Source organism: Bidens hawaiensis, unplaced genomic scaffold (genome assembly GCF_021521415.1).
Source record: "Bidens hawaiensis isolate Kalapana, Puna unplaced genomic scaffold, B.hawaiensis_p1.1 tig00026238_1, whole genome shotgun sequence".
In the NCBI taxonomy this organism is placed as follows: domain Eukaryota; kingdom Viridiplantae; phylum Streptophyta; class Magnoliopsida; order Asterales; family Asteraceae; genus Bidens; species Bidens hawaiensis.
In genome coordinates, this window is record NW_027494230.1 from 22,608 (window position 1) to 40,235 (window position 17,628).

The 17,628-nt window shown below is 34.8% G+C and overlaps 2 protein-coding genes across 2 annotated transcripts; both read right to left on the reverse strand.

Moving 5' to 3' along the window:
- Positions 1-793: 793 nt before the first annotated feature.
- Positions 794-3,569, reverse strand: LOC143573193 (calcium uniporter protein 1, mitochondrial-like). The gene is made up of 2 exons (XM_077058134.1): positions 3,129-3,569; positions 794-1,508 (listed from the first exon to the last, which is right to left on the reverse strand). Exons 1-2 carry the CDS (start codon positions 3,555-3,557, stop codon positions 1,020-1,022), a joined length of 918 nt encoding a protein of 305 aa, XP_076914249.1. The 5' UTR covers positions 3,558-3,569; the 3' UTR covers positions 794-1,019.
- A 2,813-nt stretch (positions 3,570-6,382) lies between these two features.
- LOC143573194 (uncharacterized) lies at positions 6,383-13,033 on the reverse strand. The gene is made up of 8 exons (XM_077058135.1): positions 12,917-13,033; positions 12,293-12,381; positions 12,070-12,208; positions 10,923-10,997; positions 9,695-9,816; positions 9,547-9,622; positions 7,700-7,780; positions 6,383-6,523 (listed from the first exon to the last, which is right to left on the reverse strand). Exons 1-8 carry the CDS (start codon positions 13,016-13,018, stop codon positions 6,383-6,385), a joined length of 825 nt encoding a protein of 274 aa, XP_076914250.1. The 5' UTR covers positions 13,019-13,033.
- Positions 13,034-17,628: the final 4,595 nt, after the last annotated feature.

Consider the following 17,628-nt stretch of genomic DNA (forward strand, 5'->3'; position numbering starts at 1 on the left):
AATATAGTATGGTAACTAAAATACACGAAATTAAAACACTACAATCTGGAACTTTAGTTTTAGCCTGTGTTCTAGACATGTGTCTTGACTAGAGACATATCCTATTAGTCAAAAGGATAGTTTTTAAAATAACTTTCGCAGTTGTTTGCATTCCAGCATTCCATTCTGTTGGATTTGTTTTTAAAAGCTGCGTGGAATAAAAGACTAGGAATGAGCGTTTTCGATACCGGTACCGTTTGTACCGGTACCGAATTCGGTATCGTCGATGCCAAATCAGTATCAAGTTTTTAGTTTTTGGTACCGGTACCAGCATTTCACGATTTTGCATGAAATACTGGTATCGAACCGAACATTTCGATACCGGTACCAAATATTTCAAATTTCAGGATCGGGATTTTCGGGATCGGTACGGTCGGTAGCGGTACCATCCCCAGCTCATCCCCGTAACAGACTACCGTAAAGGTAAGTTAATAGAAGTTCCTGTGATTTTTTATGACCACTTATTTTGTGAATGAAATCAACAGAAGTTGGTAAAAAGAAAAGGTAAACAGCATAAACCGTAATAGCAGAACTGTTTGGCCGCTACAAACAGGCTTGCCAGTTATAGTTACTGCAAAAACCAAACCATAACCGGTTATTTAACATTGACCGGTTGACCAAGTTGCCAAAATTCCAATAACCGGTATCTGAACCTGTTAATGAAATCTTTGACACGAATAAAGGCTCATCAACTTCAATCCCCCAACCCAGGCTATAAAAATACAGGGTTCCAAATGAAAATTGACATTTTATAACTCAATTCACTTCCTACACTAAATAAAAAGTAAACCCAAAATGTGGCATTATAGTGAATGGGTCAGCTTGAAACAAAAGTATAAAATATTATAACCCACAAAAGAGCATTGAAATATCCAAATATCCAATATTTCACCTCAAAAAATTTGTGGGCATGAATAATAACAGGTGGTCAACAAAAATCATAAGTCAAAACATGTTAACCAAAAGTCAAACCTATTATGTTAGTTCTTATGCACCAGATCTCGAGTCTCCAACTCCACCCCAGCAAAATCATGTTTAGCTGTCGGGGGTGCATCCAAAGGCGACTTACACTTCTTCTGTAACTCCATAAATCTCCCAACATCAAAATTATGTTTTTTCATAAGCTTTCTTCTACGCGACAAAAACAACCTCTTCATGAAATCTTGATATGTAGGGTCCCGCGATGTAATAAGAAAATACGCGTACCCCACAATAATACCCGACGTCGTTGCAAAAAACGCAATCGGCTCCATAACATCCCAAGAGAATTCCCAAAACGTTAAACGAAAGAAAAGCCCGATTTGGGCAAGTGAAAACCCAAGCCCGCTATAGAGGATCAACCGGACCTGTTTGTGAGCCAGCCTATCGATTTCTTCTTGTTTTGCTTGTAAGGCTTTTAGTTCTTCTCGCCTAGGGTCATCTTCGGGTGTTAAGGCTAGTGGCACCGCCTTTCTGACCAAATCCACCACCTAAATAGTTAATGCGTTTTAAGTATTATTGTCAAAAAAAAGTTATAACAAGAATAATCTAATTTACTTTTATTAAAAGCTTAACATTTATAACACATAAGAACTTCTAGTATTCTATATAGCACAATCAAACTAACCTCGTTCACAATTTCAATGTTAAAAGATAATAAGCAAAAAAAAGCTGTTTCAGTGTGTGACTTCCAAAATATGAATTGATTTAATTCTTAGTTTCTTACATACAAAGAAGCATACAATAAGATAATCCTGATTTGAAAAATTATTTGTGACAAACACCATTCATGTTAAATGATTCAAGAATCAGTTCCGTGCTTGACAAACAAAACAGTCATGCAACTCCCATGTATTTTTCAAACTTAGCAAAAAATATCTCCCGTGAAGCTATACACACCTACCATATCAGACAGATATCAACAAAATAAAAATATAAACAAAACATCGTATATATGCAGTTTGCGTGAGCGATAAAGTAAAAACTCAAGAGGAAGAACACAATCACACTCAAGGCGCATAGGCCTCGCCTAGGGCCTAGGCGCAAGGGCAAAAAAAGTGAGGGCCAAAGGACAAATAAGCACACTTATATAAAACATTTAAAATATATTATGTATATGAAAAATAATACTATTCTTCAAATAAAATAAACAAAAGCTCTTATATAACATTTAATATCATCCAATTAGTACCAAAAGTTTTAAATAGTCGAGATTCAAATGTGATCCCAAAACTTGAATAACAAAATGTATCAATATAACCTTTGCCTTCTCCTAGATCTACGTTTCAATAGCAACCCTTGCGTTTCTTTTTCCCGGCTTTTATGTTCTCACTTTCTTGGCATAGACAATGACGAAGCGCTCGCCTAGAAACTAGAAGCGCATTTATTGAGCCTCGCCTGAAAATGGGCCTAGGCGCAAGAAGCGAGGGCTTTTAATAACCATGCATAATGCATCTTAACATTATCACTAGTTATCACAATTTCACAATATTAAAACCTAACAAGGATAACATCACAAATATTTCCAATCTAATGCTAGTAATACCAGCCTGAGCCTCGGAAACCAACTAAAACGATAAAATAAAATAAAAAATCTAATAATTTTGCATTCAGTAGGATCGGTTTTGCCATTCAAAAGGGGGTGGCGGCGCAACTTGTTGCTCGTTTACCTGCCTCTCTATTGTAATCGGATCCTTTTATTAAATCGAATTCCAGGAAAATTATAAGTTAAAAAAAAACTAATCAAATGAATAACCGGTTATTCTTCCTTAGCAAATTAAAACAACACTTCACCATATAGTTTTATTAAAAGTTCCAGTTACTCTGCCAAACACCTAAATATATCTAAAATCCTACAGCTACCAACCACCAGCTAGTTTTGCCAAACATACCCATAATCTAGCTCAATGAAGAGCTAGAAATGTGAAAATTTACCATCATAAATCAAATAATCTCTATTTCACATATCCTAATCTCTCTTAATCTATCTAATCAAATAATGCGTCCCTAGCTAAACACTCGCAACAAAAGCTAAACAAACAAAATTATCAAATAGTAATCAAATGCATAAACATATAAATAAAACAATATCACAGATAATCAAATTATACCTTATCAGGATGCAGGTAAACCTTATCCCTAAAAATCAAAACAACTCCAGCTTCATCAAGCACACGCGCAAACGCCTTCGCTTCCTCAACCGATTTTGCAACGCCCGTGCTCTCACACGCCTGTAACAACTCCGAATAACCTATCACCTCTTTTCCTTCCGTACCGAACCTCGTCTTCAACGCCTCCACATTCACCAACCGCATCAGCTTCTTCGTCTCCGCTATCGATATATCATCACCATCACCACCGCCACTGTCACCACCGCCGCCGCCGGCCGTACTCAAAAACCTAAACCTAAATCCACCGCATCTGTAATCCGTTGACCTAACAACTCGTTGTCGTAAGCCACACGTCACCGGTTTTGACCTAACAATCCGTGAAGACAATAAACCTTCTTTCAATAACAAAAACGATGATCTCCACATCATATAAAATATGTAAAATATGTATTGTATTAATATGAATTAGCTGTGCATTACGCAGATCTGAATATGTAATGGTGATTAATAATATTATTATTGTGTGTTAGTAACTGAAGGATGAACGTTGCCGGAAGGCCGGTTTTAGAGAGAGAGAAGATGGGGGAGGAGGTGACGGTCAGAATTGACTGGCTAAATGGAGATAATTTTGATGGTTGAGATGGTGACACATGGCGTGTAAGGATGTTGAAATATGGAATGCGTGTGTAGTTCACCGTGAGAATAGCGTTTCGAAATCGTGCCGACCTTCATTTCCTGAATTTTACTCAATAACGGTACCGTACCGGTACCAAGATTTTGCGTTTTTCTGGATCGGTATTTTCGGTACCGGTACCGAGCTCATCCCTACACAATAGTCATAACGTCACCCACTCCCCCCCTGAATTGGTTGCTTTTCACCCATGGGCTCCATTTTCTCTTCCTTTAGCGTTATGTACAGAACGTTGTATGACTATTTGAACCTTGAAAACACCCGAAAAAGCCATGGGGATGGTGTTCTCCAACGTTATGCTAAAACGCTCCATCAAAAAGATCCGAAATGACTGAAACTCAAAGTGAATTGAAAGTGTCATCACATGGCCCATATCTACAAAAATAATACCACGGGGTTGCAATTTGCGTTTAAGGTTCCACCACAAGAACCATATTTGCAATTAGCTCAAAAATAGAAAAAAGAATGTAGGATCTCTATGAATTGGTTTGATGTAGGTTTGTAGCACATCTCAATTCTCAAAGCTTTTTTATGATGGTGTCTCGGGTTGTCATGCAGCCACTAATGATGATAGTTGTGTTTTGTTGAAAAACGAAGTTTATCTTTTTTCTTATTTTACTAGTATTGGTTCTTTATCTTTTGCATGCCAAATAAGAAAAAAGAAAAGTAGCTCATAAACACGTTTTCTTCATCATCTAAAAGATTTGTCTAAACACATAATTACCTTTATCTACGCTTGTGTTGCCCTAAGCCCCTAATCCTCAATTCCTGTCTACAAAGGAAGCAATTAAAATGTCACGATAGCTCGTCTACGACAACTAATATATGAATAATAAACTTGTAATCTAGGGTTAAGCTCAATAAGGTTTTGTATATAGGTTTCGTTTATGCCATCCCCACCTGTTTCTTCTTACACCCTGAACTTTTTCAAATGTTTTCTTTGGAATTTCCATTTATGACTTTCAAAATATGATGCTTTATAAGATTACAAATTAATATACTATATTATTGTAAATTATATATATATAACTAATCCATTATTAACTTAATAGACTAAAAGTTCATAAAGGAAAAAGCCGAATCCGTCACGCGTCCATTAAAGAGACATCAAACATCATTTATACGTATGTGATGTGATATAATTAATTAAAATGGCGTATCATAATTTATTGTAGTAGGTTTAAATCTGTGCAGATGGTAGCTAGAATTTTAGGTGTTCATAAAAAAGTTGTTATATAAAAGAAAATATCTAGTATGATCGTCAATATGATAGTGGAAATTTGGGGGTCGCTTTTCAAAGATGATGATATCAAAAACGTCAAAGACAAGTAATACGCAATCCGATATACATCATTTAACTGGATTCATGACAAGTCGACAAATATTATCGCGGGTCCAGTTCAACATTGTTGTGTTGTGATCGTGGTGTTTGAAATTGGTTCGTGTTACGTGTGTGGTTTCTACTAGATCAATGTTGTTCGGTCGTTGTTATGGTTGGCTCTATACTGGTGAGTATTTTGTTTCGTAGTGGGAGTGTTGGTCTTCTTGTTGGTTGGATGGTTTTAATATGGCATTATTATTCATCTTCTAAATATTTTATATTGTTAGTGTATTTTAAATACTTTTGTCCTAATTTACACATATTTTTACGACTACGAGACTTTAACCCTAATATAGGGATGAGATGGATACAGATACGATACTGATAAGAAATTCAGCAAAAGTAGATACTGAATACCGTACGGCCGTACCGATCTATTGGTATTAGTACGGTATATCGGTACTTGTTACTAAATGTCCATCTCAATATGATATTGGTAGTACCGAAATTACTAATACTCAATTTATGTAAAAGTACCTACTACTTTTTTCATGTCAACTATATGTATATTTACACTAATTATTTTAAGAAAAAAGTTTTTTAAACTATATCAACATACAAGTTTAATGCGAAATCAATTTTAATTAGAAAACAACAGGAACTGTATAAACAATGATGTCTATCAAGTGTATTATATAAGGTGAACATGCAATCCCATAAAACCACTTATCTCGCAAATAAACTCAACATTCTTTACGTGAAACTGTTTTTATATTAAACGACCCTACTTAATTAAATAAATTGGCAATGCCTTTCGAAGTTAAGTATATATCAAAACGTTTAACGCATCAAAACCGAATCAATGAAGTAAGGTTTTGTTTCAATTAAATAAATTGGCAATGCCTTTTGAAGTTAAGTAGGATCGTTTAATATATCAAAACGTTTAATACACCAAAACCGAAGCAATTAAGTAAGGTTTTGTTTCAATTTAATCATCCCTTTAAAATTAAGATTAGTTTGGTTTCAATTTCATTGTAAATTACTTTATACTGAATTAAAAAATACACACAACCACTAAAATATGTCAAAGTGAATAGTTCAAACCACCATGCTAGTAATTTTTTCCCCCAAATTAGCTATTAACAATTTCTCTAACCATCAAATCATTCACTCTAATATACTTCAGTTTCTGTTGCATTTCATTTTCACTAAAATACTACTGAAAATAAGAATGATACATAATCAAGTACTATGATCATGCTCTTTCACCTTGGTTAGAGCTTTAACCATCCCTTTGGCAATCTTCCAAAACCAAAACAAGTTCATCAAAGCCAGCACAGACGGTATCACTACCGTACTGTAAAATCCCATCGGGTAAATATGCTTAATATGAGACAACACACAAAAACAGTTGTTGGATGCGGTGATGATGGAAGCAGTGATGGCGGGTTGTAGCCACATCCCTATTATACTCAAGAGTTAAGTGTCATTTTAGTACCTATGGTCTGTCCAATTACGCAACTTTAGTACCGGTTTTGAATTTATTGCAAATAGCTACCTTACTTTTCTAAAACTTTCAATTTTAGAATTTTTTCTAACCCCGTATATTTTGTCCGTTAAGTCATGGACAAATTAGTAATTTCAATTATTTTATTTATTTTCTTTTGTGAGCTAAGTGTCATTGCCATACATGTGGTTTTTCAATTATGCAACTTTTTTAATACCTTTTTTTGAATTTATTGTAATTGGATACTTTTATTAGTTCTGGATAGATAGACAAATCAAAGAGACATTGCATATTACAATCTCTAACACTAAATGAACAGATCAACCCTCCCTCCGTGCTCATTGATCCTTCAAACCCCAACAATTGTTCATATTCAAGTTCAATGAATTACAATATGGTGTTTTGCCCATGTGATTCATCAACCATCATTCATATACAAGTTCAATTGATGTTATACTAAAAGGTGCGAAGTTGTGTGATTGTTATTTGGCTTAATCCTCCGATGTGTTAAAAAGCTATTGTTATCATACCCGAACTTTTGGGAAAAAAAAATCAATGCACATAAAGAAAATGCAAGAAAAGTGGCTAACATGAACTCGGATCTTGAGCCACTAGAAGTAATTTGGCAATTAAGAACAAAAGGTTAAAAAATATGTTATACATTTCATGGTTGTTTTTCATCTTTTAACATTTATTTTAATTACCTTTTTAATTGTAATATGTAATATCTCTTTTGTTTTATCTATCTACTAATAAAAGTATTCAGTTGCAATAAATTCAAAAAAAAGGTACTAAAGTTGCATAATAAAACAGACCACATGTATGAAAATAGCACTTCGCTCAAAAGAGAAAATAAATAAAATAATCAAAATTACTAATTTGCCCCTGACTTAACAGACAAAATATAAGGGGTTAGAAAAAAGTAATAAAATTGCAAGTTTTAGAAAAGTGAGGTAGCCATTTGCAATAAATTCAAAACCGATACTAAAGTTGTGTAATTAGATAAACCACAGATACTAAAATAGCACTTACCTCTATAATCAACGTGGGACTAAAGTCATTGAACAATCTACCTGATACTTATGTGCATACATGTGGGAGAAAAAGAAAACAAACAAGAGGACCCTTGCGGCCTGCATGTACAACTAATAACCATATCACCATAATGATACAAGAAACAATAAAAAAGAGTTAATTATACGGTTGGTCCTGCGGTCTACCCTATTAAGGATTTGACACATTGTTTTTGAAATTACACGTTTAGTCCATTGATTTCATCGGGTAAGGTTGTTGGTCCCTTGCTTTGGTTGTGTTAATTGTTTCGGTTAAGTGTGTGTAACTGTAAACCAAGATACCTTTATGTTAAATAAACTATATTTTGTTGGTCCCACCTTATCTTAATAAGAAAAATAATACATAACCAAATCAGCTAGCGGCTTATAAAAAAACCAAAACTTCGGTGCTGTTTGTTTTTGCAGACATAAACTGTCTGCAAGCTGATTTCATCTGTTTTCATGTCTGCAACTGAAGATGTGGTCTGAAGATCTGCAAGCTGAAAATATAAGACTGTTTGTTTTTATAAGCTGATACTGTCTGCATAACTGTCAAACTTATCTCACAAGATAGAAGTCATTTATTCAAGTTACATCTAGTTTTTAGTCTTTGCTTGCCATGCCGATTTGGTTTTGGTGGGTGGTGGAAGGTGGTGGTGGTGGATGGTGGTAGTGGCGGCGGACGGTGGGTAGTGGCGGTGGATGGTGGTGGTGGACAATGGGTGGTGGTGATGGATGGTTTTGGTTGGTGGTGGACGGTGGTGGTGATGGATGGTGGTGGTGGTGGGTGATGGATGGTGGTGGTGGCGGTGATGGATGGTGGTGGTGGTGATGGATGGTGGGTGGTGGACGGTGGTGGTGATGGATGGTGGTGGTGGTGGCGGACGGTGGTGGTGATGGATGGTGGTGGTGGTGGCGGACGGTGGTGGTGATGGATGGTGGGTGGTGGACGGTGGTGGTGATGGATGGTGGGTGGTGGACGGTGGTGGTGGCGGTGATGGATGGTGGTGGTGGTGGCGGTGATGGATGGTGGTGGTGGTGGGTGATGGATGGTGGTGGTGGCGGTGATGGATGGTGGGTGGTGGACGGTGGTGGTGGCGGTGATGGATGGTGGTGGTGGTGGCGGTGATGGATGGTGGTGGTGGTGGGTGATGGATGGTGGTGGTGGCGGTGATGGATGGTGGTTGTGGTGGCGGACGGTGGTGGTGATGGATGGTGGGTGGTGGACGGTGGTGGTGATGGATGGTGGGTGGTGGACGGTGGTGGTGGCGGTGGATGGTGGTGGACGGTGGCGGCGGGGTACGGGGGTGGTGGTGGCGGCGTACGGTGGGTGGTGGTGTTGGCGGACGGTGGTAGGAGCAGTGGATGAGAGGGTGGCTGCAAAGGGAGAAGAGTAGGGTTTTTTTGTGAAGATGTTTTAAGCAAGATTTCCTTGCTTTTCTTTTAAGATGAAAGAAGATAACTTCAGATCTGTTTTAAGAAAAAAAACAAACAGTCTTCAAGGGTAATGTCTGCGCGCCTGCAGACATTAGCTCCCTTGAAGATGTTTGAAGAAAAAACAAACACCCCCTTCATCCGCATATTTCTAATGGGAGCACTTGACGATCTGGTTATGTATTATATTTATAACAAAAAGTAGGTGGGGCCAACAAAATATAGTTTTATTTGTTTATTTTTTAATATAAGAGTATTTTGGTCATTTCATATGCAGTACACCTAACAGAAAGATAACCTATCCAAAGCAAGAGACGGACCAATTTGACATCGAGGAATTGGCAAATTAATGATTTTAGACTTTTTGTAAATCAAACCAACTATAACAATATTTAAGATTTGAGAGACGTTACCAACCACCCCGCAAACAATGCAACACCATTCAACATATAAATTGTCGAGTTCTTCTTCCCGGCAACATCAAGATACCTGCATATGCATATTTAGTTGTTGATTCTTCCGGTTGACCGTGAAAAAATAAAGTTGTTGGTCAATAAATACCATCTTAAATTCACCAAGGGTGTTGTGATCTCTCTGAAAAGAACAATGAAGAGGTAAAACTGAACAAGACCGCTTAAAAGGGATTGACCAATGGCTAACAAAGAGAGTCCATGGTGCAAAAACTGTCAAGGCAAAAGTGATCAAAATCAATAAACTTAGGACGCGTTCGATTCACGGACTTTTTTAAAGGATTTGGAATTGGAATTGGAATTAGAATTGGAATGAATGGAATGTTTGAGAATCTCTATCATGTGTTTGGTTGGTTAATATGTATTGAAATTGGAATTGGTTTCGAGCTGACATGAGTTTTCGCACCGGACGGGTTGGGTTTCAGTTTCCTTTGTTTCTTTTTGGTCGGTTTTGGAGCACTAGACAGGTTGGGTTTCGGTTTCTTTTGTTTGTTTTTGGTCAGTTACGGATTCGTTTTCGGCCTTTTGTTTCGTTGTGGTCGGTTTTTTCAGTTTCATTTCTATTCGGTTTCAGTTTTTTTGTTTCGTTTTAATCGATTTTTTCGGTTTCCATCAATTCGGTTCAGTTTTGGTTTGTGTTTTGTTTTCGTCGACTTTCGGTTTAGGCTCATTTTTCGGTTTTTTTTTAAGAACGAGGGCAAAGGCGGAAATGTTTTAGTTTTTTTCATTTTTTATTTATATTTTGAGTTATGATTTTATTATTAATTTTTTTGAATTTTTTGGAGGGGTTTTTATTGTCAATAAGAAAATCCTTTATTTTCCATAACAATCATTTCAAATAGATGGGATTTTAAAATCCCATGAAATATGGGATTTGATGGGATTTAGTTTCCATTCCCATTATTTCATTTAATTAAACGAACATATCAATTCATGGAATTTAAAATTCAATTCTTTATAATTTCTTTCAAATCCTTGAAACAAACAGGACCTTAGAGAAAAGGTTTGGTCAAATTGTCGAAATGTAAAAACGGGTCGGCCCATCCACCAACACATCTTTGTCCGCATTTTGAATTTTGAAAATTATGTTTATATAATTAAAAAAGATATATTATTGGAGTAGCAATCGAGTTTTTTTTTAATAAAATGATAATTTCTAAGCATTTGAATAAACATTTGGCGGCTTCTGACCTGTTAAACTCATTTTGGTCATTTCACATACACCTAACAGAAGAGTATTATGGTCATTTCCCATAATCCCTAAACCCTTAAAAGAAGCCCATAGGAAAGTGGGCCGCCCGATAACTAAGTACACTTACATACTCGGAACCACCTAAAGTTGGATAGGTCCAAATAATCATCACCAAGTCTGTCAAGAAGTAGCCTATTGATATCTGCAACAATCCAAAACAAATACATACATTAGCATACACTCAACTTCACCATTTTTATTCGCAAAAAGTAAAAAAAAAAGGTTGGGTTGATTGCTAACAATATGATTATAAAACTATCATCATGGTAAGAGTAAAGTGTCATTTTTTTACTTGTGGTTTGGCAAATAATACGAATTTAGTCCAAAAAGTTTATTTTTTGCATATGGACCATGCGATTCTTGCCAATTACATCCAAATCACTAACCCCGTTAAATTGAATCGTTAAGTCAGGGGTAGATATGTCTTTTCACTCTTTCTTTATTATATGAGTATAGTTTCGTCCAAAAATATTTTTTTCGCAATTAGACCCTCGATATTTCCCAACCGTTGCCGATTTCGTCCAAATTGTTAACTCGATCTAAATTCAACATTAACTCAGGGATGTTACTGTCCTTTTACATGTTTGTTTACATTATTATAATTATTATTACACTGAGCTAAACCCTTTATATGACTAAAAATAAAGAAGGATAAAAAAACGGACACTATATTAGATTTAAACATAGGAATAATGAGATGTTATATATGTCATCGAACAAACACATAATAATAATAATAATGATGATGATAATGCAAACAAACATATAAAATGACAGTAACACCCTTGAGTTACGTTGAATTTAGACTGAGTTAACAACTTGGACGAAATTGACAATGATTAGGAAAAGGGGGTCTAATTGCGAAAAAAATATTTTTGGATGAAATTCGCAAATGTGACCATACCTCAGAGACGATTTTGACACTTTATTCATATAATAAAGAAAGAGTGAAAAGACATGTCTACCCCTGACTTAACGATTTAATTTAACGGGGTTAGTGATTTGGATGTAACTGGCAAGAACTACGTGGATGGTCCATATGCAAAAATAAACTTTTGGACGAAAATGACGCTTTACTCTCATTGTAATGAACTAATGATCCTGAATATAAATAATTACACATGTTTGCCCCGTTACCATTAAAATAAAGCCCACGAGAACTTTTTTTGGGTTAAAGTTACAATGATGTTTGAGTGGGACAAAAATGGTCATACCCCAAGTATAGCATCCGATAATGCAGACGTTCGGTTGATGATCCACTCTTCCCGTACATGTTCATCAAAAAGATCTGAAATGACTAAAAGATATACAGCACCAATGGCTACAAAAATGGCATGCAATGTTGAAAAGCCCCTGCATTAATATATGAATACTACTTTAGCTATTATAATGAAGTGATAAAAGTAAATTAATATAAGAAGTTAGCTGATCGATAACCGGTTTTTCCATTCAAGTTTCTGTGCATTCTCGAGTTTTACAAAACCTTTGAAGATCAAGGGACTAATTATGCCTGTCAATTCATAAACCTTCAAAAACAAAAACATAACCATAGGAGAAGGTTACACAAAAAACATAAATGAAAATAATCAGGTTATGGGTTAGCATTTCTAATTTCTTTAATAAAAAGGTCGTGTTTGGGTTGACATATGTAACAAATTTAATAACCGTTTAACACTAGAATAAATAATGAAAAATATATCTTTTATAAGGTACATTATTTTAATTGTATCCGGTTTAGGATTTGTATTTGGCACAATTAAATATATGTGTCGTGTTCCGATACATTCGTTGTGGACATATTGGATGTGGATAAGACCAGAACTCCATAGTTAAGCGTACTGAGACATGCACACACACAACAACCCCATAATTAGTAACCTTCTAAAAATCTCACCCGAGTCAAAAAAAAAAATGGTCATCTTCCCGTGGTTAAAACAGACAATATTATTTGTCACATGCCCACGTATTAAGAAGTAGATAATTTTCACCATATAATATAAGAACCATAGATAATAATATCATATTATCATACATGATACAAGAAGAGGAGTCAAAACTTACAATTTTACACATGAAAATACCCCCAAAAACTGAATACAACCACAAGCTTGGGTTGCTTGAACTTGCATGAGCAGCAATGGTGCTATATCCAGATGGGGCCATGAGTTTATTATTATTGAAACTGCAGCAAAGACTTAGCATAAATCAAATTTAAAAAAAAAAAAGAAAGAAAGAAAAGAAATAATTGTATATCTTAAACTTATTAACTTACTTGGTTTTATGAATATGTTATGGAGAAGGTAGTTGGCTTATGTGTAGTTGGGGAATTGATTGAATACTGTTTTTTATTTGTGAGCCAAATCCAGCCTGGTGACTATATATAGCAAAGAAGAGTACACAAGACTTTGTAATATTAAAAACTCCAACTAAAGTAGTTGTATTTAATATTTATAAAAAATCATGAGATTAGATGCTTGTTTATACAAATAATTAATTTTAATTGTGAGAATAGTATAAAGTACTATAAATATATTTATGTTGGGGAAATGGCTGGGAAAAATGGAGCCGGCCGGGAATACCTTTCTCTCGGTTTGTCCTGGCTTTTTTCCCACGGAAATCGTGGATTACTACACGGTTTACGCCTTACGGCGATTCTATTTGTTAGCAGTTTTGGGCTTTGGGAAGGAATGGAAAAGGTGGGATGACACCGTGATGTTTAAAGAAAAATGGAAAGAATATGAAAAGTATTGAAAAAACTGATGTGACATGCGGGATAAAATGGGAAAAATGAGAGAATGTGAAAGAACTTTCTATGCTCTAATATATTTTTTATCTTCCTCGTGATATCTTAGAAACACCATGCACACACATTTTATTTTGAACGAAGATTCAAATATATATCTACTTCTAATGATATCAATAATGCATCACGATGATCACATGTCAGAACTTGAACCATAGTCTTCTTCACAATATACAAGAGTCTCTAGTACTTAACCCAGACTGAAATGGCATGTATTTAAATGGTTATTTAGTTAACACTATCATGCCCATAGAGTATATTGTGTTCCATCATGCATTGTAATTATTTAACCTGTCATTTAAATAAATACTTGTGCTATATTCTATTAAATTATAAAATAACTAAAAGTGCCTTATTATTAATTTAAAAAATCAATCGGAATAATTGCAAAAACTAATTACACCGCACATATTTTTAATTGAGTGTCCAAAATTAGGGTGGGCAATTTAGACACAGTACACGAATACGTCCACTAACCAACATGACTTTAACATGTATCAAGTATGGTTTTTACAGGTTTCGTGTACTAATTAGGTAGACACGAATCTACCTGTTAATTTTCGTGTTTAAACAGGTAAAATGCCTATTTACTTTATTTATTTGTTAAGTACCCGTTATTACCTTATTAGATTTTTTTATAAATAAAAACATATAATACCTATATTATTAAAGCAACACATTCATTTTTACAATTTCCATTTAATGAATGATAAAATGAAAAATAGTACGTTGTTAGTGAGAATTGAACTCACCATCTTAATTTTAAAATGTTTGTGGCTTACCAACTCAACTATGATTAATTGATGTTAACATTCTTTTTTTCTTAATTGTTATAGATTCACAACCTTCCATTTGGATTTATTTTAAAATACAAATACAAAATGTTCTAATAATCCATGTATTTCAGAAAATTATTTATACCTTATAAATGCAAAAAGTATGTTATTATGTATATTATTAAATTTAACCTTTTTGTTTACTTTTTAACCACCCGTGTATCACAAGGGCTATATCCTAGTTAATATAATATGTTATATACCCTATAGTTAACCCTAAATTTTCATACCAAACAATTGAACAGGACGAACATCTTTTCAATCCAACATCAACCATACAACGCACAAACCCTTCTCAGATCCTCCCTCTCTGGTTCTCCGGTAGTTTCCCTTTACATATCGAGTAATAGCAAACCTTTGAATCTCCGGTCTACCTCTCCACATCTCCGATTCTTCGGAAGTCCGGCCTCCTCACAATTGCAGTGGCGCCACCGGCTACTGAACTGTCGAACACTTCTCATATTCTCTGGTAGGTTCGTGCCTTATCGTGTATATCTGATATTAACAGGTTCGTGTTCGGGTTTGGGATACAGGTACACGATAAGTCTTCGTGTCGTGTAAAGAATACATATTTCATATTTGTGTCTTATCATGTGTTCGTGTCTTATAGTGTATGGGTATACACGATATGAAACCCCTTATCTAAAATCTACTTGTATCTTATAATTCGGTCGTAAAGTAATTAAATAAAATCTCTGATTTGCATGTAAAATAACTAAAAAAAGTAAAAGGCCGCAATAGAATTTGTTTTGAACAACTAAGTTTGGGAGGAGTGGTATTGGGTTTAAGTCGACAGAATAACTAAAAAAAGTCATTGCTAAAAAAAATATATTTTATGAAGTTAATAAATTTTATAAATTCCATGAATATTGCTTTCAAATAAATATGATTCTCAAAAGAGAAACTAGCACGCATCCGTTTACTTTTATAAATGGTAGGGTATTAAAAATGATGGAAACGTTTGAAGACCTTGGTAGGGGACTCTAATATAAAAATTACACCTTCACATCTAAATAAAAATGTTTTTACTTTTTAGTAAGAAAAATTGGTTTTAAACAATTTCAACTATGATTTATTGATAAATAATGATTCTAAGTTATCACTTGGCTGGTAAGAGTCTTAACTAAAAGTGTATTTGTTAATTTACAACGGTCTGTGACTAACAAAAACCTAACGCCGTTAGTTGCAGGTTGTAAAAAAAAAAAAAAGAAAAAACGCTTTTGCGTAGAAAACTCATATTTTTCGTTGGAAAGCTTCACCTAAATACCACCACCACTAACTGACTCACCATCAACTAATTGCCACCAACACTTGAGCACCACCAATTGACTCCGACGGTGGTTTTGAGGTTCCGGTGACCTCAATAATTGTGGTTTTTGCTAGAAAAAAGTTTCTAAAGGTTCGATCTATGGTTACAACGAGATTTGGGTTGAAAAGATTGAGTTTTCTAGGGAAAATATGATTTTTCGGGCCACAAACGTATTTATGGTGACCTGCAAATAATTGCGATAGGATTTTGTTAATCATAGACCGTTGTAAACAAATGCACATTTAGTTGGGACTGCCACCAGTCAAGTGTTAAGTTCGAAATGTTATTTGCCAATATGACATAGTTAGGATTATTTAAAACCAATTTTCGTTTTAGTTGGCCTTTTGGTCAATTAGCACGAGAATGATGGTAAAGGCTCGAGATGTTAAAGTTTTAGGCTCAAAACCTGATTTCACGAGGCTTTCTCATAGTGGTGGATTTTCTTCTGATGGTTTTCATAGGTGAGTTAGGTCTGAAACGTCAAAATCAGTATTGACGGTTGACATCTCGTCTCAGAAAGACTCACTCAGGTATTCGTGGTAGTTCCAGACGACTTTAAAAACATTAGATTTTTGTATGGGTTGCAGCTATGGATGGATTAAAGCTAGAGCTAAGGGTGGGAGAGCTTAGATGAGTCCGGACGGTGTAGGTTTGATTAGGCTGTGTGTGGTGCCATTCATGTTTTTTCGGATGTTGTTTTGTTCTAGCTTCTTGTTAGTTCGGAGTTTAACGAAATACCGCATGTCAATAAAAAAAAAGCATAAGTTTTTTATTAAAAAAAGCTAGACGTTAAGTTTAAAGAGCTCTGCTTATTGAATTTTTAACTTCAGTTATCGATATTTAAAAAAAACAATCTAGATATTGAAGACTACGATTTAAATTTAGAAGCATAATATTTTTATGAATAATATTGAACTTTTACATACTAAATAATTATTTTTGGTGATACAACCTTTATACATATAAAAGCCTTTCAACTACCCATTTGTTTGTATTTTGTGTAACCTAAGTTTGAATTGCAATAATTGTACCGGACTCTATAATGAATCCAAGGCAATAAATGTGTCCCGCTTTAAACAGTTTCTACTATTTTTTTAGTAGAAAATCAAAGAAAACATGCTTTGGAGACTAGAGTAATGATTTGGTAAAAGTGAATGGTATTAAAATATTTCGACTTTAAACATGAATTATTTAAGTCTTAGGGATGGGTGTCCGCTAGTGGCGGAGTCAGAAATTTTCTATTATGGGTTCGAAATTTTTTAGTGCTTGATCTTTTTCCGGTCTCAAAGTTTATGGGCCTGGAGGGGTCGGGTCCGGTCATTCGGCCAAATACATAAAACACAATATCACGATCATAACAAATGTACATCGTCGTTGTTTTCGACTTGAACTGGTGAATGAGACTATGGTCTGGACCTGGTTGATATAAAAAAAATTGTCCGGCCGTTGTTTTTGGCTATTTTTCTATTTAATTTTTATTTTTATATTATGTTTAATGTTAATTGGGTAGGGCTTATTAACCCATATTATTAATAATTTTGGGTTTTTTTATAATCTATATAACATATGTGGGTTATTATTGGTCTATTAATAACGATTGTTACTAATTTTTGTAGTTTTTTTTAAGTTTTTATATTTTATAGAATATTATTCATTACTAAAAAACCTTTTTAATCTTTTCATAATCAATGGGTTTGAATACTTTTTTAAAATGATGTTGGTTTCGCTCGCCAGAAAAGAATGAGCCCGTTCGTTAAATCGTACCTATAGGTTATATATAAAACCGAAAATTGACCGGGTCCGAAGCACATGCGGTTCCGCCACT